We start from the raw sequence: 26,004 nt of genomic DNA, 5'->3' as shown, positions 1-26,004 counted from the left end.
GCTCATTATCTAGAAGCCACTGCTCACTTTAGATACAGTCATGTGAAAAAGAAAGTACACCCTCTTCCAGTTACATGGTTTTACCAGTTAAGATACAACAAAAAAAATAATCTGATCCTTACCAGGTCCTAAAATTATGCAAATCTAACCTCACGTGTAAAGCAACACACAACAGATTCCACTGTGTCATTATTAATTTAACAAAAATTAAGTGAAAATGCAGAAGCCATGTGTGAAAAAGTAAGTACACCCCATGATTCAATAGTTTGTAGAGCCACCTTTTGCAACAATAACTTGAAGCAATCATTTTCTGAATGATTTTATCAGTCTCTCACATCATTGTGGAGGAATTTTGGCCCATGCTTATTTACAATATTGCTTCAGTTCATTCATGTCTGAGGCCATTTGTTTATGCACAGCTCTCTTAAGGTCCCACCACAGCATTTCAATTGGGCTGAGGTCTTGACTTTGACTTGACCATTCCGACTCCTTGATTCTTTTCTTTTTCAGCCATTCTGCTATAGATTTGCTGGTGTGCTTGGGATGATTGTCCATTGCATGACCCAATTGCGGCCAAGCTTTAGCTGTTGGACAGATGGCCTCACATTTTCCTCTACGATACTTTGGTATACAGAGTTCATGGTTGACTCACTGACTGCAAGGTGCCCAGGCCCTGTGGCTGCCAAACAAGCCACAGGGCTTGATGCTTGATGGTTGGTATGAGGTGTTTGTCCTGATATGCTGTGTTTGTTTTTTGCCAAACATGGTGCTGTGCATTATGGCCAAACATTTCCACTTTGGTCTCATCTGTCCAAAGGGCATTGCTCCAGAAGGCTTGTGGCTTGTTTAGATGCATCTTTGCAAACCTAAGTCATGCTACCATGTTCTTTTTAGATAGAAGAGTCTTTCTCCTGGCGACCCTTCCAAACAAGCCATACTTGCGCAGTCTTTTTCTAATTGTACTGTCATGAACTTTAACATTTAACATGCTAACTGTGGCCTGTAGAGTCCTAGATGTAGTTCTTGTTTGTTTGTTTGTTTGTTTTGTTTTTTGCAATTTCTCTGAGCATTGCACAGTCTGACCTTGGAGTAAACTTGCTGGGACGTCCACTCCTGGGAAGATTGGCAACTGTCTTTAATGTTTTCCGCTTCTGAATAATCTTTCTCACATTAGAATGATGGATTTCAAATTGTACTGAAATGACCTTATAACCCTTCCCAGACTGATGTCCAGCAACAATTGCTTCTCTCAAATCATTGCTGACGTCTTTCCTCCTTGGCATTGTGTTAGCATACACCTGAGTGCTCCAGACCAGCAAACTGCCAGAACTTCTGCTTTTTAAGAGGTGGCCACACTTGCTGATGATTAATTAATCAAATTCATTTGATCAGCAACACCTGGCTGCTAATTGCCTTCATAATTTCTATGGAAGCAGTAAGGGTGTACCTGTTTTTTTTTTACACACTGCTCCTGCATTTTTGGCTTACTTTGTGTTAAATAAATAATAACAGGGTGAATATGTCATGTGTTATTGGTCATCTGAGGTTGTATTTGCCTAATCTTAAGACATGGTAAGGACCAGATGATTTTTTATTATGTCCTGACACTTAAAACCTAGACTTGAAAGAGGGCACACTTTTTTTTCACATGACTGTATATTCAGAAGATTGCTATATGCAATGGAATCGACCCCTACAGTCTGGGAAAGAAGGATTTGTCATACGATCTCAAAAACTACCCTTCAGTCAATTTCCCTGACATCTCGAACTATCTGGTGTTGCAGACGTCCTTCTACACCGCAAAACATATGAAAGCGTGGAAGAGTATGGAGGCTTACAACTTTTTTGTATGTGGCTGGGTAAAGGACCCCGGTATCAAGTTGCTGCCAAATTAATCCTGTATTGTTTTTGCCCATGTAAGGATGTTTTTTTAAGCTTGTCATTCACATCTTTACAATGAAGCGCTGCAAGTTGAAGTGTAAACAAACAATAGTTTGCTTGATTCTCACTTATGTTGGCTCTTGTCTCTCAGGTAAATCATTCACAAAGATCATCAGAAACCCCTTTAAAGACCTGGATCTTAGTTAAACAAGACGGAGAAGTGATCACGGCACACTGTAACTGTATGGCTGGGTAAGAATTTTGCTGCGACCTTCATGCATATGGACTTTGTGAGGAGTAAACAAAGAAACAGCTGGGGACTTTAGCGCTTCATGACTAAAAAAGTACCGTAAAATAATGGCACATAGCAAGAAAAGTACTTGGAAAACACTAAGGACATAGCTGAGAGGGATATACAAACCTTTCACCAAGTGATCACTGCAAACTCAAGCATGCTTCGACTCAGCTCCCTTCGATTTCAGTGAGAGGTTCAAAAGCCACCTTTCTCAACGTCTTTTTTTGAAATCCTGTGTTCGTTCACCCTTTTTATTAGCTCACAGGGAACCCTAAAGAAACTTTTATCAATTTCATGGTTCGATCGATTCGAACAACCTAAAACAACGCAAGCGTAAGGCATTTTTCATGCGAGCAATGTACCTTCTCTGTACAAATGGTTTGTCAACTGAGCTTTGGTAGACCACCAGCTAAATTTTTGAATAACTAATGAGGCGGATGGGATGTCACCTGAAGCCCAGCAATACTGCTTAGGAACATGTATGTACCTTTTTGGCCCTAAAAAGGTACATATAGTTACCTTGAGGTCAAATAATGTGCCCTAGGGGGTGCAATAGTGTAGATTGTACCTTTGAGAGACAGAAATGGACTCCTACTGTACCCCTATTTCTGACAGTGTGGAACTAGTCTGGCCATTATAAGTGTTAATTCTGACTTTTCTCATCGACAAGGTGTTTATGCCTGAAAACCTGCAGCTCACTGGATTTTTAAAAAAAATTTTTTTCACATAGCTCTGTGTAAATATGAGGGAGTGTTGAGTGGCAAAATCCTAGAAGATCAGCAGTTTAAAATGCTCAAACCAACAACCATGGTCAAAGTCAATGAGATCACGTATTCCACAATTTCAATGTTTGATTGTAAATGTCAACTTTAGCTTGACCTACAGTATATCTGCATGATTTCATGCATTGCACTGCTGCCATATGATTTATTTTATCATTTGGAAAGTTGCATGAATGTGCTCACTCATTTGCATTTAAAAAATGTCAATCTCTGGAAAACTTCCAATGCCAAAATACTTGTAAGAATATCTCCAGCCACAGCTGTAGGATAATGGCAAGTTGCTTTTTGCCCTGCAATAGACTGGGGTCCTGTACAGGGTGTTCGCCACATCCCTCCACCTTGCATCCAGAGTTCCTGGGATACGCTCCAAATCCAAACCTTGCCAGAATTAAAAGCTTGAATGAATCACTATTTGGTTATGTATCAAAATTTCCATTTTGTTTCCAACTTAACTTGGACATCACTATAAGTGTTAATTCAACACTGAAGCTCTCAGTATCCCAATATCCTGTCAAAACCCTCCACTCCCACCCCCAGTTCCTAATCTCATGGTTTCTTGTCTTGAACGGATTGCATAGTGTCTTCAGCAGCCAGCTGCAGTGTTTCAAAGAGAGATGAGCAAGTGGAGAGAGGAATGAGAATGATAGCCCATGTGTGTTTTTATTTAGACATGAGGAATTTATTGGAGCTTGGGGTTACAAATAAGTGAATGGCTTCAGTGTGTCTGTTTTAGTGCTGACGTCACCAGGGCCCTCCAAAGGGGACTCGGTCATTAACGAGGGACACAAATGAGCAGAGTGTCTCCCTCTGGACCTGCCCCCAAATAAACCACAGGGACAGATGCAGTGCCTGGAATCTTGGACCAGTGTTCCTGATTCCCATTACAGAAATGTCATAGCACTGCACAGATGCATGGGTTCCTTGCCACATTATGCTCTTAGAAGAAAGGGAGTTTTAAAGGTTTTTTTGTAAAGTTCGAGTTCATGCTGATCGAGAAACATGCAGATGTAGCATGCTTCTTAGAATCTTTAAGGGTTTCCCCTGAGGGACAAACCCACTAACCATCCTGAAATGTTCTAGGTTTAACCATTTTGTACAGACTGTACACCTGACCAGACCTCACTAATGAAAGTCTTAATAGTTAGCTGGTGAGAAACCTCAAGTCTGAGGCATTGAAAATAAATCTCTGGAAAAAAAAATGGAACTGCAATGCGAAGCCTTGTTTCTGAAAAAAAAAATCATAAAATAATGTTAAAGAGAGTTTTATGTGATGCTTGCTCTCCCATTTAACATATACTGTATATCCTGAGACACTTTATGAAAACTCTGCTTTTGACATAGATTATATTGATATTATTGTCATTATATCAAAGCACTGTTGAATTCTTGAATCTGATTAGTCACAAGGTGTTGAATAACTTTCTATAACAGCACCTCACAGGAGTTCTGGCTGTAATTCAAAGCACAGATTTATAAATCACAGATTTATATGAATGAGCTTATTGTAATAAGGTATTGTTTCTCTAGTAAGGACTCATACCAAGGGACTTGTATGGCTCCACATAAATGAATTTTTAAAAAGAATTGCTATTTACAACCCTATTAATATATAATATGCATGCACAGGAATGTTAATAATTACGGAATGCGATGAGTCACAAGTCATGGAAACCCTATATTTCATTGAAAATAGTTCAAAGACAACATATCATATATATATATATATATATATATGGCGGCACGGTGGTGTAGTGGTTAGCGCTCTCGCCTCACAGCAAGAAGGTTCTGGGTTCGAGCCCTGTGGCCAACGAGGGCCTTTCTGTGTGGAGTTTGCATGTTCTCCCCATGTCCGCGTGGGTTTCCTCCGGGTGCTCCGTTTTCCCCCACAGTCCAAAGACATGCAGGTTAGGTTAACTGGTGACTCTAAATTGACCGTAGGTGTGAGTGTGAATGGTTGTCTGTGTCTATGTGTCAGCCCTGTGATGACCTGGCGACTTGTCCAGGGTGTACCCCGCCTTTCGCCTGTAGTCAGCTGGGATAGGCTCCAGCTTGCCTGCGACCCTGTAGAACAGGATAAAGCGGCTAGAGATAATGAGATGAGATGAGATTGATAACAGGTCAGTAACATGATTGGGTCTAAAAAGAGTATCCCAGAGAGGCGGGTTCTCTCAGAAGTAAAGATGGGTAGTGGTTTACCACTCTGTAAAACAATTTAAGAATAGCATTCCTCAGTGTAAAATTGCAAATAATTTAGGTGTCACATAATATATTATAATTAAACTATTCAGAGAATCCAGAGAAATCTCTGTATGCAAGAAACAAGGCCGAAAACTGACACTGGATGCCTGTGATCTTCAGGCCCTCAGGCAACACTGCATTAAAAGTAGACACATGTCTGTAGTGGAAATCACTGTATGGGCTCAGGAACACTTCAGAAAACCATTGTCTGTGAAAACAGTTCATTACTGCATCCACAAATGCAAGTGAAAACCAGATATAAACATTATCCAGAAACACCACCACCTTCTCTGGGCCCGAGCTCTTTTAAGATGGACTGAGGTGAAGTAGAAAACTGCTCCTGTGGTCTGATTAATTCGAAATTTGAAATTCTTTTTGGAAATCATGGACATTGTGTCCTCTGGGCTAAAGAGGAGAGGGACCATCCAGCTTGTTATCAGTGCACAATTCAAAAGCCAGCATCTGTGATGGTATGGGGAGCATTAATGCCCATGGCATGGATAACTTGCACATCTGGGAAGGCATCATTAATGCTGAATGATATATACACGTTTCAGAGCAATATGCTGCCATCCAAACAAAATCTTTTTTTCAGGGAAGGCCTTCCTTCTTTCAGCAAGACAATGCCAAACTGACTCCATAGTAAAAGAGTCCAGGTGCTAAACTGGCCTGCCTGCAGTCCAGACCTGTCTCCCATTGAAAACATTTGGTGCATTATTAAACAAAAAATACAACACAGGAGACCATGAACCGTAGAGCAGCTGAAATTGTATAATCCGGCAAGAATGGGACACTTTCAAAACTACACAGTTGGTCTCCCCAGTTCCCAAACATTTACAGTGTTGTGAAAAGTCGATATGATGCAACACAGTGGTAAACATGGCCTTGTCCCTTCTTTCTTGAAATAAGTTGCTGGGGTCAAATTCAAAACGAGATTCAAATCATCACATTCTGTTTTCATTTATATTTTACACAGCATCCTAACTTTTTTTTTTTTTTGCAAATGGGGTTGTAAAAAATCAAAAGTATATTATCACTGATATACTACTATATATATTTTGTAATAAGTTTTCAATCATGGGAAAGTATTTAGGACAGAAGACTTTATGGCATTTTGGTAACATGGCTTTTTTTTTTTTTAAATCCTGACTTAAACATACACTTTACAAGAAATACTGTTATTGAAAAATAACCATCTTCATGGTGGTGTCATTAACTCCATATCTGGCCCCATCACACCACACTATAAGTGATTATTTGTTACCGGCATGAATTGCTATCACCATAGTATATCTGGAACTCACTCATGCAAATCAGTGCAAGTCATGTTGAAAGTTATAAAGGTTTCATTAGCATTTGTGCCATCTCATACCCCTTCATTTACATGATGAGTATTAATTGGTTGATATAGCACATTTTGTTTGATTGTTACTTTTCAAGGATGAAAAAAAAGAAAAAAAAGGTTTATATATGTATATTTGTGACTGTTAAAATACACTTGAATATCTTGTTCATATCATCTGCTTTGTCTTTTTTCCATTCTTTCGTTCAAAAGGCCAAACTTATGCTTCTAAGACCTGTTATAATCTGACAAATATACAAGCTCTGAACTTCTAGTGCATGTGAAATGATCGTGTGTGTAGACTTTTTGTCTGCTGTATGATTTCGCTAATGTGATGCTTGCTGAAGCTCAGCTCGATGACACTGACAGAAAATTTTCCATAGCCAGAAACACTTCGCATCAGTTCCTAATATATATATATATATATATATATATATATATATATATATATATATATATATATACACACACACACAACCTGATATAGCTGTTAGGCTGCGGGTGATGGCTGACACATTTCAAGTACGGTTTATAATAAAATTCGACCACAAATCTTCCACAAAATCTGCAGAGCTACTGCATGCGTAAGCAATTCTCACCTGTGTGTGTGTGTGTATGTCTGCAGGGGTGTGAATATTTTAGCTTTATACATAAAGTAAAGCACTCAAACAAGGTTCTGTCATTTTTCATGTACATTTTATAACATAATTATTTGAAGTACAATAAGAAATAGAAGCTACCATTTATAAAACTCTCCGGCAGAACTTAATGATGGGCCAGCATCAGCCTTTTCTCTATATAACTGTATATGCAGACAGGTCTTTAAATTTCATATCAACTTCTTTTTCTGTATTAAAAAAAGAAAGAAAAAAATCGCTACATTTGGTCCTGCTCTACCTCATTTTTTTCATGAAAGCACCAGCTGTCTGCATCTCATATTTCAAAGTTTATAAAATATAAATTATTGAAAAATATTCAAAATGTTTATGAACTAAATACATTAAAAATTTTCATTCAACAAAAAAATACAGAAACACTGTAAATTGTACAAAAAAGAACAAATGAATTAAGAAAAAAAATCCTCATTAATGGTTTTGTGATATGCCCTCATCACAAACTTTATGCATGTGTGAATCAAAATAGTTGCTTTTGATACGCAGTTCCATCATTTTTGTTCTTAGAAAGAATATAATTGACATTTAAGACAATATCGAATGGTCTTAATACATTAAGCACAAAAAGACAGAAACATAATACCATGTGACATTTTCTGACATTATGAAGCATGAGTCAAGGAAACAAGTAAGAACACAACACTGTCGTGTAACACCTCTTGATCTAAAACCACGTCTATGGACCATATCTCCATCCCCTTTTCCATATAGATGATCAAAGAGAACATCTAGACCTAGAACATATCATCAATCCAATATATGTGTTTTAATTTAGCTCTGTAATGTAATCTTTTATTTTCTACCCAGTTTAATCCATAGTAAAAGCATCAGCAAATTAATTCATTTGAAACTAATAAAAAGATGACTGGAATGTGGGTTTGGTCCTTCAGCAGTGTGGATGAGCATTAAATCCTTCAACACTGAGACCTCACAGGCATTTCAGAGTTATTACTGCTTTAATAGTGGCTTATTTGTTCATTCTGGGTCTTGTCATAAAACGGTTTGAACCAATCTGTGCAAATAGACAATTCTAAAATGAAACCCTTCCAGGCAGTAAGCATACCACTGTAAACAATAACATTGTGTAGATGAGACGTCGTCTTAACTTCTTCGATTTTTTCCCCCCACAAGGCCTACGTGTTCTGTGGAACACAAGCCACGACTGAAAAGGTAACAAGAACCAGAGGCACACTGCTAGCAACAGGCTTAAAAAAAATATCATACTACAGTGCTGAAGAATTCTCGCTTCAGCCTGGTCAGAAGGTGTTGATTAATATTTTATAACAGCAGCTCTGACAGTAAGTCCAGCTGCCAGGATTATAGCAATCCACCCATTCGAATACAGTGTTGTTTCTACACAAGGAGACTTGCATTTCAGACTATTCATATTAAAAGATGATGAGTAAAACATGATATGGGGAAGATTATTTAACATTTATGGAAGGAGTCTCCAGTGTTAGCACTTTATAACAGACAGATTTTCTGCCAGGGAAGTCTTAAAGTCAGGGATCTTTGTGCTTGGTTGGTTGGTGAGGGAATGATTTTAGCTGCTATAACATCAATGAAAACAGAAATAATTTGTGTCAGATGTTCCACAACATTAAATGTAACTATAAATGGATAAAAAGTAGGTGTTGCTCTTTAATTAATTTAAAAAAAAGCTTGCAACTGTTGGCAAATCACTGTAGAGGAATAAACCACTTCAGGACATGCAGTTATTGGAAAAAAATAATGCATCTGGTTACATCACACCATCCGAAATTCATTATTTTCTTAATAACAGAATGCTTTGTTGTTATTTATTCCTTACTTATAGTAGTGACTGAAATCAATTCAGTACCTGTCGGTAATAATATTTGATTGTATTTTAGTTGTGTTATTGGTCAGTCCTTGTTCTGTGCTAATGCTATCCAGATCTGAAGCTACATGTGTAGTAGCATCACTGGCCTTTTTTTTTTTTTAAACATAACATCCATGCTGATCTTAAAACATACCGAAACTGTAACACCCCTACTTTCTTATGCCTATCCAACATTATCCAATACTATCCCATGCTCAAATCAAATCAATCGCACAACCTTCACTTCAGTGATCAAAAACTCCTACATCAGGCTTATGGCTAAGATCTCGATTACATTCAGCTATTTGTCCTCAGACACACTAACTAAAACAAGTCACACAAAAACATATAAATTTGGTCCCAGCTCATCAAGAAGCCTGTTTCCGGCTATCGATCAACTCACAAAAGAGGACTAGATCAGTTAAATGACATTTCTATTGTGCTCCACTTACAAACCCTTCAATCAGTCTGATGACAGGCAGCAAGGTTACAGACATGTTTACATCACATGTACTCTCATAGACAAAACAAGACATGAGGGTGAGTGACAGAAGTGATAACACAGATATAAACCTAAGGCAAGAGATGCTTGAAGTCCTTTGTCTGAACGTTAGAGATTAGAAAAAAAGGAGATCTGAGACGAGCCGTGCTTAACAGCTGCCTAAGTTGTGCTCGCTTAGAAGCGAAACACTCCTGCCCATAAGTCGAGGGCGGGTGTGTTCACAGCTTGCCGCCCTCGAGCAGAAAAACGGCTACTTTCGGTCGCGTCTGTCACCCGTTCTCGGTTTGAGTGAGAGGCTTTTCTTTTAACTGAACTGCATGAGTAAAACAGCAGTCTCTGATCTCACCTGCTGAGTTTTCAGTTATGCAACATGTACAGTATGTGAAGAGTCTTTAACTCTAAACACATGGGGAAAAAACATTTTGGCATTATCAATCCTTCATGTACAAATAAAAAAAAAAGTAATACTGGCACAAACATATCAGAGAAAAAAATAAAATACTATAATCATTTTTTTTTTCCGTGGTCCATTTGAGGACTCCGAGACAGCAACAGTAACTTAATCGTAAATATTTATGAATTTCTGTAAAGTTCCATATTTCTGTAACTTTGGCAACATATTTATAGAACTTCCCATCCATAGAATGTCCACTTTAGGAACGAATCCTTCGTTCTTTCCTCGTCCCACCCCTCTCTAGCAGTCTGTTTTTAGGTGCTGCTGGGTCAAAATGGTGGCTCTGCTGGAAATTCACCGCTTTCTATTCAGAGCTGAATTATGATACACGCTACAGACTATGAACTTTGGTAAGGTTTGGAATGGGTCCTTTTGTGATAGCTGCAGTCATGAGCTCAAAACAAAGACTGGAACTATGACTAAGTATGAAGACAGGACTTGGTTGGACCCAAAATAAACACCCAGTGTTCTGAGGAAAAGGGAGGAAAGTCACTCGGCCCCAGTACTCCCAGACTGGTCCTTCACTCGTCCGTGTCGGGTTTGACGTCCAGCATGGCGTGCAGCTCTTCAGGTGTGTATCCCAGAAGGCTCTTTAAGTCACACACAAAACGGTAGACATAGCGCTTGCCTGATGTCTTGTGGATGATGTTCTTGTCATAGTAGTAGCGCAGACCACGGCTCAGCTTTTCATAATTCATCTTGGGCTTGTTCTTTCTCTTGCCCCATCTCCGTGCCACCTTCATGGAAGAAGAAACGTTTCAATAAACGTGCTTTATGCAAGCTTTATTTCAGAACTATGAATGTTTGTGAACTTTAACACATAAACATTCTTACAACTCGATATATTTGTACCAGGTATGCAAGAAATCATAAGAAAACACACTTTAGTAGACTGATTTGCCAATTGATTAAATCTTTGTGCGGATCAATGGGGTGGCAGTTTCCACGACTTATTATATTTTCCACCCTGCTTGCCACCCCATGGAATCCACAAGTCTGACATAATGTACACTGAATTTGCATTTCTGATTATTCTAATAAAGACAGAAATGAAACTTGGAAAAAAAAATCATCAAATTCAATGTATTACTGATTACATTTTAATTTTTCACAATATTGTGGTGTATGACCACATCCTTCTCTAAAACCTCCACCTCTTTTGTAAATATTTTCTAGATGTCCCACTAAACATGACTAATAAAATAGTGACTTGGTTTATTTATGTATATACGCTTAGTGTTCCTTGGATAGTTCTAGCTTTCTCAAGTAATTCTACTTTAAACCTTTTGGGATAAAGGAACCCTCTGTTATCGGCTTCTATATGGCCCTGGTCAAACTATTGATTCCACTCCAAAAAAATGTCATGTCTAAGCTCCTATTAGGTCATGTTCGATATTTATCACCAAAAGCACATGTCCTAATAGTGCTCATATACTAGGACTAGCTTGGGTAGCATCATGATTTTTTTTCTGATCGATTTCCAGGTGGCCATAGTCACCCAAAGCCTCCCATTTGGCCGTATGCCGTGTTGCATGAAAATATCAGACCAGACAGGAACTGTTCATGGTTTTTGCCTGTTTGGCATCACCTTGAAATTTCTTGTTGGTTGGACTACTAACAGTCGATAGTTTAAATGTGTGGTAAGATTCAAGCTGCATGTTGAATGTCAGTCTTCCCAGATGCGATGCAAACCCATGGTTCCATCTGTATGTGACATTTTCCGTAAACAACTTTTAAGTTATTTCTAGTAGGCTGCTGCGTCCCAACAGGTAACAACTGGAGTCATTCAAAATGCTCTCTGAGAAAGCAGAGTCTAACGTGTAGGTGTAATACACAGACTTCTGAAACACTGATAAATTTTAAGATGTGCCATTTGGCCAAAGTTCATTTGATTATTTTCCGTAAACATTTGTGTCACATACGGAATTTCAATTGTCTCTGTAACCGGTGCTCCGATTCTGCTGAAATTTTCAAGTTTTGCCACAATTGCTTGGAACATTGACAAGCCTAGGTAAAGTGAATTTTAGAAACACTGAGTTTACACCACCTTCTTATTTGAAGCAGAAGAGCCTTCTTGTTGCTTCATTCAGATGCCTGGATAATGTGCACTAGGTCCCCTTAAGCTCTCACTCCCTGTGATTTGTTAACTTTAGGCTATTAGGAAATCAAAAAGTACAGTACTGGGTACATACAAGGATGTTTCAATTTTACCCCTTGTGCGACATAATTGGGACCAATAGCATGACCAGGGCCATATGGATCCTATAAGGGTTTGACCAGTGGGACAAGCTCAGGAACTTGAATTAGAACCCTGGATAGATCTGAAAACTACAGGACTTTCCAGACATTTTGAAGCTTATGTCAATTTCGTTAGAGTACATAGCTATTCAACAACTTCATCATAAACTGACACTCTCATTAAGTGTTTGCATTTAGCTTGCGAAATTTTAGCCATATTTCGTCAGACTGGCTGTTTTTACTGCTGCATTTGCTCAACTGGCTCCATAGCGTTGGCCACAGAGACATCTGACATGTTTTACTACACTACCACTTGTACCAAATTAATTCCCATCCTTCCACAGCTGTAAACCCAGTGACGTGTAGCTTATACTGTAGATTTTCTGAATTCTTCAGTGCAATACTGAACTACACACGCAGTTTCCATTGGAAGCCCAGTCTTGCCCACCACTATGCCTAATCCATGTCTGGATCTCTAAGCAAACAAAAGCTGCATTGTGGCTATAGATGGATGTCTTGTTTTGCAGTTTGACCCTGTCTCTATCTCCCATGAGGACGGTACTGGGCGCCCTTGTGACCTCTCACCTCGTCGGGGTCAGAGAGTTTGAACTCCCAGCCGTCTCCTGTCCAGCTGATGAACGACTGGCAGGACTTGTCTGTAAGGAGCTCCAGTAAAAACTGCCACAGCTGAATGGGTCCACTACCTACAGACATGCACAGGAACAATACAAACATATGCATTAGAACTGAAATGTAAAGAAATATACTGTCTGTATTGTGCATCACTGTAAAAAATGCATTATATTTCTAGTGTCATTTGAACTTAACCATAAAAATGTGCCAAATATCTCTTCAAACATGATCTATCATTTATCATTATTCATTGGTCTGATGGTTTCGGGGCAATGTCTGACAAAGTGTCTGTGTTGTGGTGATGCAAACATCTCCAAGTTCATTTTCCAGACTGGTGTGCAGACTGGAAAATTCTAAACAGGCTCAGAGACACACAAAGCCCCCAGTTCTTGACTCCTAAAAACTATAAATTCCAGTCCAGTGACATCACTGTGGACTCTGCCCTGAAGCTAAAAATATGAGAAATACTACACACGTATACAGGCGGGCATGTTACTGTGTGACTACAGTGATTGTGTGTGTTAGAACATGGCTATGCGAGTATGTGGGTGTGAGAATAAACATCAGTCATCAGCGATGGCCTTTTGCAATCAAGATCTGATGTTTCTTGACTTTCTATGTTGAAAAGCAACGTTACTTTGCACAGACAAAGACCGATAATAAAATTGCATGTTAAATCTTTTATACAAAGTGCTACTGGGCATCACATCCAGACAAAGCCAGCACTATGCTCATCTCATCTCATCTCATTATCTCTAGCCGCTTTATCCTTCTACAGGGTCGCAGGCAAGCTGGAGCCTATCCCAGCTGACTACGGGCGAAAGGTGGGGTACACCCTGGACAAGTCGCCAGGTCATCACAGGGCTGACACATAGACACAGACAACCATTCACACTCACATTCACACCTACGGTCAATTTAGAGTCACCAGTTAACCTAACCTGCATGTCTTTGGACTGTGGGGGAAACCGGAGCACCCGGAGGAAACCCACGCGGACACGGGGAGAACATGCAAACTCCACACAGAAAGGCCCTCGCCGGCCCCGGGGCTCGAACCCAGGACCTTCTTGCTGTGAGGCAACAGCGCTAACCACTACACCACCGTGCCGCCCTGCACTATGCTCATGTTAAAGTTAATCAGTAAAACAAGACCCTTTCTCTGGTTGTGCTGAGGCTTTTTTTAGCACGTATGCCAAAACGTAAACCAGTTTCTACACTCGGATCACCTTCAGCTCGCTTTCAACTTGCAGCTTATGTGTTAAAGATGAACCGATATGTTACATCACACCTGCTTCAAAGCCAAGAACCATCAGTGACACAGGAAGTGGGAAGAAAGATTTCGAGAGGTAACGGCGCTTTAAAGAAACCTCTATGATGAAATTGCCATCATATTCAGCTAAAAATACATCTATTGATTCTACACTCAAATATAGACAGTCAGGATTGATTGGCTTTTTATAAGCCTTTAAAAGAATGGACTTTCAGTTTATCCCTATCTATTTTTCTGGCCTGCTTGCTTTCTAAATGTTTTTTTTTTTTCTATTACAGAAGCACTACTGTTTGTGCAGCTTGACCACCAGAAGCCTTGTAACTTGAGCACAAGTCTACAAGACTGTGTGATGAGCATCAGACTTAAATCTAATGACAGAAAAATAGGTTTGTGGGTTTTGCTCTTCAAAGATAATGTACAAATGTTTGTGATTTGGAATGTGAAACATAAAAACCTCAAAGCTGTTTTTCTTCACATTATCAGCTCCCTACATCACCAACCTCTCTCTCTCTCTCTCTCTCTGTCTTTCATATACTCTCAGAAACGATAAAAAATACATAAAGACGTGATATTATGAAGGCTAATGACGCAGGGATTAGTTTGCCTAGGTGTCTGAACCTGAGACTGGCACAAATGCCAGTGTATTTTTTTTTCCTTCTTTTTTGTTCCACTTTTGTATTTCCACTGAGTGTTACACAAGTAACTGAGAAATTGAGAAATCATTGTGATGTGCTTGTTTAGAAATCCTAAGGAAAATTTTGCAATGCACATTTTTTACGTTTAGAAAATAAGGTTTTAAGAAAAAAAGTGCTAGTATAAAATGCTTTGCCATGTGTGTGTGTGTCATGTCATAGGTTTAGAAAACCTGTCTTTGTGTGCATTTGTGGTGTAGGCTCAGAAAGCCTTCCAAAGATGAAACGATAAACACACTCTCAGGTTAAGTGCACAGGGGCTGCTAGCATTTTTGTGCTGCACCCTCTGTTGCCAAGACGACCTGGGAAAAGGGTTGAGATGCAGGCTGTAGATAAGTATGTGCACATGAGAGAAAAAAAAAGGAGGATGGAGAGGTGCAAAAGATGCATTTCACTGTTCAAGTTGCTCTTGGGTGCAAATTGGTGGAGAAAATCACACACACACACACACACACACACACACACACACACACACACACACACACACACACACACACACACACTATAGGAGAAAAAGGCAATGGCAGCAGAGCTTGCAAGCATTTCAGAGAGATGCTGTTGTGGTTAAGAAACTGGTGCAATGTGATGTTCTTTGAATCCAAAGCTCACCGTGTGCTACTAAGTGCTGTGTTTTTTAGGTTTAGGATGCAGCATGTTTACCACCGCATTCCTTGTTTTCTTGCAAATATTGAAAGTACTTGTAAACACAATTAAGGGAGGAATAAACACCTGGGGATGTACTGTTATAGGAAAATAATCAATGATAGGCAGAGTGTTCAAGCATTACCACCCCAAAGTTTATTATTTTCCAATAACAGGAGACATCCTGAGACGTTTCATTTCTCTTTTACCATAAGAGTTTGCTAACACTTAAATTTTTTTATGGATTATTTATTAATTTAATAATACGTTTTTAACTGTTGAAAGTTTTAATGTTGAATGTCCACAAGTCATTTCCTGTTTTCATTTATCATTATATGCATGTTTTGTGAACAGCTATAAACCAGTCACAATATTTTTTCCTCTTGGTGAAAAAAAAAAAAAAAAGCTTGTTATGTTACCAAGAAACTGGCAGGTCCTCTCTCTGGAAAGTGTTTTTTTGTATGTAAAAAAAAAAACCTTCCAGACAGAGGACCTGACAGTTTCTTGGTAACATAACAAGCTGCATTAAAATAAATAAATAAATAAATAAATGAAGTTTTACCTCTGATACTGGAGACTCTTTCCATAAATGTTAGAAGAAAAAAATCCTTGCAGAAAGCTACACTGTATCAGCAATTATACATTTTTCTTTACTAAATCCAAAATTACATTTAGAAATATATTTATTATTATCATCCTTAGATTTTGCGGAGTGTTCACTTCGAAGAGTTCTTACTATAGAAACAATAACATGTTAGAATGAGCACATTAATATAAACCTTGGAGCCAGAACTACTGTCCGAATGTTGTCCTAGAAAATGACTCCATACCTACTGACCAATCAGATTCGAGAACTCCAGAGTGCTGTGGTTTGAATCGTGTGCATGACATATTTTAACTGATGTGTCACAAATTTTCAATGGCACCTTCAACAGACTCTCCTGATGTCTTTGGTCATTCATTTCTGACTAATCTGTTGAATTCCGATGAATCATAAGTATCACTGGCCCAGTTAAAACCTCACAGTTAAACTTTAACCTGCTTACTGATGACACCCTGAGCCACATTTCTGAACAGCACTGATCTTTTATGACTAATGCATCTGATTCCTGTGATTCATGGTGATTAAATTCATTCCTTTGTTTTCGTGACCGACAAGCACCTGAGTCAGGGAAAGTTTAAGTCTGAGGGGAGAGAAACTGACCCGTGTAGCCGGCGAGGGCAGCAGCTGGAATGACCGGCTTGTCTTTGCTGAGATCAGAGCGCTCGCGGACATAGTCTTTAAACGTGCCTTTGGGCTTGTGGCCATGCAGGGCTGCAGGATAGTCGTCTGATTCAAAGCTGTCATAGGAGGGGACACGCTGGAGACTGTTGAACGATGACTGACTGCTCCATGACTGCGTCAGACGGTCGCAGCTCTCGAAGCTCTCAGTGCTCTCGAACGAGTCCTGGCCTCCTAGTTTACCTGAGAAAGAGACAGAGGAAAAAAAAAGAATAAATAAATAAATAAATAAATAAATAAATAAACAATGCATACACCTAAATCCGGAGCTACAAACTAAAATCTTGCCATCAGTGTCAACAGTCACTCCAAAACATTTTGGCTTTTTCTCAGCAACAGCGATTCAACTCAGCTTTACAAGGTGCAACATTTGGGAACTAATAGAGTCCAGAAGGTTTGATGTGTTAAAACAGAAAGAGAATAGTGGAAGCTGAACCGTAAGAAAATATATCGAACCATCCATGACCGTTCATGTGCAGTTTTCCATTTTACAACCACCATTCACTCTCTTTTCTAATTGCAAGAAAACCAAAACCAAATTTCTCTCCATTTTAAGCCAAGACACAGATAAAAGATTAGTGCTAATTGAACTGCACTTAAGGAATGAACGCTAATGCAAACCTAAAGAAAAAAAAAAAAGCCCATCCTGAAATCCTCAGCTGCATAATGGAAGCCACATGTGGGTTTTGGTGGTGTCACAAATACTTTCCCACATCGGGGGGAAAAAATAAATGCTCGCCAAATTCACAATTTACAGTGTGCAAAGCTTGGTCATGACTGAAGGGGAAATAAATACACGAGGGTCTCATCCTGTTACGATGCTACATGAAAATCTCCAGCTAGAGATTCTTGGCTTTGGAGAACTACAGTGGCTTTGGCTGTTGGTCCTTCTCCAACCAAGGAGTGGTACAGCAAGCAGAAGAAGTGTGGAGGAGCACACGTGTAAGTGAAAACACACATCAAAAGTTTCGTGAGAAAAGCGCTTTTGACTCTTAACACCTTTAGTACCTTACAAGAAGATGAGGCGCTTTGGAAGAAGAAAAAAACAACACTGTCCCCGTTACCATAGCATACTCTGTAAATTATTACATAAAAGGCATAACTTTGGAGAGCTCTCTGCTCTATCTGTGGCTTTTCACATCACTCTTTGATGCAAGCAGCTTTGTTTTTCTTCTTTTTGCCCTCCCTTAGTCTTTTTTTTTTTTGCCTTTGTTTGCTACGGTCTTCAGTATTCAGATGAGGTGTGTGAAACCACAAATAAAACCGCAATAATTCCCTTCGTTCTCTAGCCGCCCAGGCACACATGGCATGCACGCAAAAGAAAAAAAAAAAAAATCACGCTGAAACCAAATGCTGTGCAGACCATATGCAAACGATCTAATGAAATGGGGATGCTGATGTGTTAGATGTGATAAGAACTGCCTCTTATGAAGGTTCTCATGAAAAGTAACGGTAAATGATCAAGCAGTGTGTGGTCGAATCATACAAGCTTTTCAAATCAGCTTCCAAGAGTCCATATTTTTCTGTGATACTCATATGAGACTGAAATATCATTCATTCATTCATTCATTCATTCATCTATCTTCAGTAACTGTGGATCCAGAGTTTGACACGATGGAGGAATACACCCTACATGCAACACCTGTACACACATTCATACCTAGGGGCAATTTGGCATACTCGATTCACCTACTTGCATGAGTTTGAGAGGTAGGAGGAAATTGGAGAACCCTGAGGAAACCCATAGAGACATCATAAGAACATGGAAAACTCCACACATACAGTAATATGAACTCAGGATCAAATGCAGGAATATGGAGCTGTGAGGCAGAACTGTTACACACTGCACAACTGTGGCCATAATTCATCTCATCTCATCTCATTATCTCTAGCCGCTTTATCCTTCTACAGGGTCGCAGGCAAGCTGGAGCCTATCCCAGCTGACTACGGGCGAAAGGCGGGGTACGCCCTGGACAAGTCGCCAGGTCATCACAGGGCTGACACATAGACACAGACAACCATTCACACTCACATTCACACCTACGGTCAATTTAGAGTCACCAGTTAACCTAACCTGCATGTCTTTGGACTGTGGGGGAAACCGGAGCACCCGGAGGAAACCCACGCGGACACGGGGAGAACATGCAAACTCCACACAGAAAGGCCCTCGCCAGCCCCGGGGCTCGAACCCAGGACCTTCTTGCTGTGAGGCGACAGCGCTAACCACTACACCACCGTGCCGCCCTGTGGCCATAATTGTAATTAAATATTGTAAATTATTATACATATAGGACATTTTTTCCAGGGAATAAAAACGTGTTCTATTCCCTTCTAGGGGGTTTCATTCATTTGGTGTGATAGCATGCAATATTGTTAACATATAGCTTATCCTATGTCTATTATGTCAGTCTACCCAATGGAGAATGAGCATTGAATATGGTTTATGATATTGCATGGTTGTCAAGACAACATGTCGTCACACATCGGAGACATAAAACTTCCATGCTAGCGAGTGACAATTTGTTAACAAACATGGCCACCAGGTTGGCTTCGTTAAATACGGACAATTTTGAGAGAATTTTGGCTGTCAGGTTGCTCCGTTGTGTGCAGCTGTCAGTGGTGATTTTTTGAAAGTAACTAAGTAAATTACATAGGGAAAATAATAATAATAATATTCAGCTTGGCTGCGCTAGTATTGGCCTTCGCTAACACTATACCGTCTGGAAGATAACTGGACTGCCGCGCTAACAGCTCCAAGTCATGGCTAAGCTAGCGCTGGCCTTCACTAATGCTCCTGCTCAATGCTACACTGGCTAGAAGGTAACTGGACTGCCACGCTAACAGCACTGAATTGCGGATAAGCTCGAGTTGGCCTTCGAGAATGCTGATAAGAAGAGAGCGTATAATAATAATAATAATAATAATAATAATAATAATAATAATAGCTTTTTCATGGTATATCAGATATATTTCATTCAGCTAGCATGATACTGAATGCAACTTCGACTCGTTCAATATCATGCTAGCTGAATGGGATATATCTGATATACCACTCAAAGTCAGCCAATATTATTTAAACTTACCAACTTCCTTCCTGTACACATACCCAACCATCACCTAACACAGATTCACCACTCATCCACACACACACACACACGCCACCCACTTTGCTCCCTCACCTCTGCTGATCCGACCCACGCACATGTTGTCAGGTGACACTTCCTGTTTGATGGGGAAGTAGTCGCCCTGAAGTGGGTTGAGTGGCGTGTCACGCAGAATGACGTTGTTGTATTCGTTCTCGTATTTAAGTGACAGCAGGTCTTCTGAGCTGATCGGATGAAGGGTCTGGTAGGACTCTGTGATGAAACCCGGCTCTGAGTACTCCGAAGGCGGAACACATTGAGCGTGTTCAATGCCGTAACCTGGGAATACAAGTTGCATCAAGGGTTAAAAAAGTAGGTATCGGATGTGGATATGGGCGTCTGTGTGGGTGTCTGTGTGTATGCACGTGTGAGGTCTTTTATGAAATTACTGTCTGTCTTCAAGCACTCATACTACAGACTCAGACAAATCAATGCACATCTCACGTTACAGGCTTTGCTGTGGCTGTGAAACTGATGGTGAAGTGTGGCTGACGGGTACTCACTGACAAAGTAGTCTGAGGTATAGCGAGATTCCTGGAAACCTGAGCTTATGCCGTTGACAGGGAAATGCTTTGGATCCTCTGTGTTGGAGAAAAGCAAAAAATATAGACGCATCGGTGTATGAGATCAAATTTACTTAATAGTAGATATGATAATGAGATTTCTTCAGTTTTAAAATAGACCATCCCTGTAACCTGACTAACTAAAGATTTTCCATACATGCCAAGCAATCAATAACTGACTATGAAGAGAAAAAAGCATGTGGCACACACAGTATGGTCTCCTGCTGTAATGAGGTAACAAAGACTCTACGCTGTGTGTGGGAAAGTGCTGCAGAGAATAATTATTCTAAAGGAAAGGGTGGGAAGACTTTAAGACAGTGTGCACAATGTGTTATTAATATATTGTTGATTTGAAAATCATTTTAAGTATTTCCGTAACCCCTTCAATGCCCTTGGACGAGTCACGTACGTCATGAAATCTTTTACCTTGTGCCTTATGACGGAAGAATGTTTTAGGCATTGACTGTAATTCATATGTGCCACTGTGAAGTAAAAGTAATGTGCCATGTAAGGTACATAAACTGAGGTGTTTATGACAAGTGGCATACGTCATAAAGCACAGCGGTAAAACATTTCATGATGTGCATGACTCGTCCAAGGGCATTGAAGGGGTTAATGAGGACATATCACATATGCTTGGGCACAAATATTTGGATATCTGGTGTACCTACCAACCTATAAACTCTGAAATAAGACACCCGGTCAAATCTTTTTTGTTGTGCCCATTTCAGAAAACATGAGCTTCAACAAGCTGTGAAAATTTGTCTCCTTTTTCTATGTCACAAACGGAGCTCATTAGAATAATCACGCCCCCTCATCTGAATATCTCCACTCATTGCTTGAGAACTGCCTTTGTGAATGAATTCGTATCATAAGGCAAGTTCTACCTAATTCTTGGGTTTCACGTGATGTCACATCCGCCTCATTAGTTATTCAAAACTTTAGCTGGCGGTCTACCAAAGCTCAGTTGACAAAGCGTTTGTACAGAGAAGGTGCATTTTTCACATGAAAAATGCTTTACGCTTGCATTGTTTTAGGTTGTCTGAATCGATCAAACCGTGAAACTGATAAAAGTTTCTTCAGGGTTCCCCGTGAAATAATAAAAAAGGGTGAACGAACACAGGATTTCACAAAAAGACGTCGAGAAAGGTGGTTTTTGAACCTCTCACTGAAATCGAATGGAGCCAAGTCGAAGCATGCTCGAGTTTGCAGTGATCACTTGGTGAAAGGTTTGTATCTCCCTCTCAGCTACGGCCTTAGTGTTTTCCAAGTACTTTTATTATGTGTCATTATTTTATGGTACTTTTTTCATAAGAGAGAACACAAGTGAGTATCAAACGAACTGTTTTGTTTACATTTCAACTTGCAGCACTTCGTTGTAAAGACGCAAACAAAAAGCTTAAAAAAAAAAAAAAAACTTACTTACACGGGCAAAAACAATACAGGATTCATTCGGCAGCGACTTGATCCTGAGGTCCTTTACCCAGCCACATACAAAAAAGTTGTAAGTTTCCGTACTCTTCCACACTTTCATCTGTTTTGCAGTGTAGATGGACGTCTGCAACATCAGATAGTTTGAGATGTCGGGGAACTCGACTGAAGGGTAGTTTTCGAGATCGTATGACAAATCCTTCTTTCCCAGACTGTAGGGGTTGATTCCATTGCACATAGCAATCTTCTGAAGATATCTAAAGCGAGCAGTGGCTTCTAGATTACGAGCGTACTCTGATAAGTTATCACTAGTTGTTTGCACTATGGCAGCCATTTTTGTTTGCTAGACCACCAGCTGTTTTACCGGAAGTGAAATCGCTAAGAAAAGTCACATGACTGAAACCCAAGAATTGGCTGGCAGAAGAGGTGGCTGGGCAAACAGTGACTCATTATCATTTAAAGGAACAGGCCGTTCCTCAAATCGGTCATTTTGAACAGGGCTGTTTAGACAGGGTGAAAAGGAGCTATGGTGATTTATCCTTGTGGTATTTTGATCAAAGCATGTCACGGACATTTCATTAAGACTTCAGGGAGCTGTGTCAACTTATGGAAAAGGGGTATTATATGTCACCTTTAAAACCTCAGATAGTATTCATTATACAAGACACCTACCTACTGTTGGTAAGTGTAGGAGGTATATCATATCACTTTCATAATGGCTGTTGATTCTATCCACATTCACTGGATATGAGCAATCATGCGCTCTGATTGGCTACTCTACTACTAGGATATCAGCTCATATACCATGAGGAGAGAAGAACAAAATGGCAGAGCATGTTGATGAACCAACCGAGGATGAAATAAAAACTCTACTCGAAAACAAAACCCCACAAATTGTTAAGTATTTCAAAGAAACAGAAATAGCTAAAATAATATAGTCCCCCTCCCACCAATATCTCCTGCTCCACACTAAAGCCCAGTCGGTGACAGTAATGCACCTTTAAGTTGGTTTGCCAAGTGCCAAAAAACCCTAAAGAAGAAGATGAAGAAAACCCCAGAAAAACACAACCCCCCCCCCCAAAATGGAATAAAAGTATTTGATAGTAAGAACATATCTTTTTTTTATTTTTCAAGAATTATTATTATAGCATTTTTCACAAATTGCTACTATCATTTTGCTGGCTTGTTTACATTCTAAGCGGAAGTGATTTTGTCGGAGGTTTGGGATAAAGTTTTTATTTATCAAATTTGCAAAAATAAAAATAAAAATGCTCTGTTTCTCAAAATCCAGTGAATGTGGACAGAATAAAACAGTTATTCCACTCAATCTTGTCATACATGGCTTATAGACAACTCGGCACTACATGCCTCGTCAGCTATCAGCTCATGTACGACTCAATTTCGTGGAATAACTCAAATATATAATGAGTGGGTTATGTACTTTATAGAAAAATCACATCATAGCCTATGCGATCCCATGTGCACATTTTTCAGCAGGTTCTGCCCTGAAACTATATATGAGAGCTCAAGTAAACACATCATGTTGAATCATGTGAACAAATTCACATAAAAATAAAAGGAATCATTTGAGAAAATCAGATGTGAAAAACAAAACCACAGACTCTACACTAAAAACTGTGAGAATAATGAATCACATACAAGAGTCTAAGTGGTACAATAAAAATGCATGCACTACATGTGAAAATTGTATTCTGTAAGTTTATGGGCTTTTTTCCCCTTTAAGTGTTGCAAAGTCTCAGTGATCTTGGTTCAATTTAGATGTTATGGAACAAGTTAGACTTTGAGGCTTGAATCCTAATGCAAAATAAGCTTCATGAATTAAATATGATTGACAGCTTCCTGATTAGTTCGATGTTCATGGTCTAAATCTTTAATTTCATCCACAGAGACCTGAAATTGTCCCTTGAGCAGATGCAGATACTGTATTCAAGCTGCTACGATATGAAAAGGACCGCAAACATTAGAAAAAGTGTTTTGGAGTTATATTTTAAAAATAACCTTGATTGCACCTTTAATTAGAGGCCACTCATTGTAACAAATCTACCAGTTTACCTTTTTGCAGCATCTCTAAATGCTCCCACAGGATGTCCCCTACAAAGTCAGGTGCCAGGTCGAGAAAGCGATCCTTGCCCAGTGCGCAAAGACTGGCTCCATTCATGCAGAACTTGAGGAAGTCCACGTTCTTCAGGCTGAACTCGTTCACTGTCCACAACAGCCATTCTCTCACGTGACATTCTGTCCACTGCCGGGGGTCTGCAGAGGGAGAGAGGGAGAAAACGTCACACTCGGCTTCTTGTAATGCTCCAAATGAATGATAAGCCCAATTCACTGAGTCAACTGTCTATGAGCTGAAATTTCATCTCAACCTCTTATGAAGATCAGAAGAATTTGGGTAATTAAAAATAAATAAATAAATAAATAAATAAATAAATAATAAGAGTGCTCTAAGAACACAATATCCCCTGCTGGTAACTAGGCCATAACTCTGGTAAAATGTGACTGAATTGAACGAAATTGTAATATGTGTATTAACGACATATAACAAAGAATCCTGCCAAGTTTTGTAAAATTCCTCCAACAATTGTGAGAGGAGTTGATGTCAGAAGGAAAACACACTCATGAAATTGTCAAATTATAATTGTGTTATTCAAGGGCTGTAACTCTGGTAAAATGTGACTGAATTGAATGAAATTACAATATGCATACTACCGACATATAACAATGCCTCTTGTCAAGCTTCATGAAATTCCTCCAAAAATTCTGAGAGGAGTTGATTTCAGAAGGTGAGCACCCTTCTCGGGATGGACGGACAGAAATCACCATGACATAATCCCCTTCGGGCCTTCCAGCCAGCAGTGGATAATAATAATAATAATAATAGTAATAATAATAATAATAATAATAATAATTCCTGAAATAAATCCCAATAGTATGCCATCAGGAAGTTATATACAGCATGTTGTAACCACAATAGCTGTGCTTGGAACTCAAAACTCGGTAATTACAGCCTACGGGTCGACCATTTCACACACACATGATATAGCACGCATATATAACACGGTTATTTTCAATTCCAGACCCAACACAGACTGAACCTCGTGCGACACAGCAGACGAAGCCACCCTGCGGTCTGAGTTAGTTTGGGAAATATAATTCATAACAGCACGACCGTGCCAAGTGCCTATCTTGCAAGATCTCCTTATAGATGATCTGCTTTGGGCAGTGCAAAACAACACAGAACAGTTTTGTTTTTTTCCACTTCTTTTTTTCCTCCCAGTCTGCTTCATTTTCTTTCTTATAAAATACACATGCAGTGATTTTATTCTTTAGTACAGAGCTAGCAAAGAAGTCAGACCTTGGTCATGAATAACTGCTGCTTTCATGCTCTCATCTAATAACCAACATATAACGAAAGAAGAACTAGAACTACACAACACAGCATGCCTTGTTGATTAAAGTAGGTTAACGGCTGTCTCTTATCATGTGATTCATCCATAGAAGACGAGATAAGGAATTGCTGAAATGCCAGATATGCACACAGGATAGATATCGCTAAGAAACCCAAAGTTGCACAGTTAATACTCGCTGTGGAACGTGTGTGTGCTTACCTTTAGGGATGCCGAGTCTCTGCTGCTCCTTGGTGAAACCGCTGAAGGTGGCTTTCAGAGCCTGCGACATCAAGTCTTTGCTCCCTGGAGTCAGTAGGGGAACATCCCCACATTCCAGATCTGTCTCAGACAAGCAGAAAGAAAGAAAGAAAGAAAGAAAGAAAGAAAGAAAGAAAGAAAGAAAGACACGTCATCATCATCATCATCATCGGACTGTTTCAAATCACGTGGTCACACAGATTGTTTTGACACCAAGCCATGAAAGAAACAGGCAAATAAAGGGATGTAAGCAAGATACAAACAGAAAGCTTCACAAGGAATCTAGATGAGATTAGTTGAGGTGTGAATTAGGATGAGATCCCGCAGGACGCGACAACAATGTTTTGTCATGCAGGTGCAAAAGCGAGCAATGAGACGTGATGAAACATTTACACCGTTTACTACCTCTGGTTGTTTTCAGTGTTTTTCAGTGT

General features: G+C 39.6%; 1 protein-coding gene across 2 annotated transcripts in view; it reads right to left on the bottom strand.

Annotated features, from left to right (window-relative positions):
• Positions 1–7,212: 7,212 nt before the first annotated feature.
• Positions 7,213–26,004, bottom strand: part of ets1 (v-ets avian erythroblastosis virus E26 oncogene homolog 1) — a 77,813-nt gene continuing 59,021 nt past the window's right edge. For both annotated transcript variants that reach the window (XM_060924112.1, XM_060924113.1), the window contains 7 exons: positions 25,532–25,651; positions 23,976–24,176; positions 20,412–20,489; positions 19,945–20,187; positions 16,688–16,948; positions 12,832–12,950; positions 7,213–10,745 (listed from right to left, as the gene is read on the bottom strand). In XM_060924112.1, the coding sequence (XP_060780095.1) occupies positions 10,530–10,745; positions 12,832–12,950; positions 16,688–16,948; positions 19,945–20,187; positions 20,412–20,489; positions 23,976–24,176; positions 25,532–25,651 (1,238 nt within the window). In that variant the 3' untranslated portion in view covers positions 7,213–10,529. The remainder of the gene's footprint in view (positions 10,746–12,831; positions 12,951–16,687; positions 16,949–19,944; positions 20,188–20,411; positions 20,490–23,975; positions 24,177–25,531; positions 25,652–26,004) is intronic.

The sequence above is a fragment of the Neoarius graeffei genome, chromosome 6 (genome assembly GCF_027579695.1).
Source record: "Neoarius graeffei isolate fNeoGra1 chromosome 6, fNeoGra1.pri, whole genome shotgun sequence".
Taxonomy (NCBI): Eukaryota; Metazoa; Chordata; class Actinopteri; order Siluriformes; family Ariidae; genus Neoarius; species Neoarius graeffei.
This window is presented reverse-complemented; position numbering and strand designations above follow the sequence as displayed.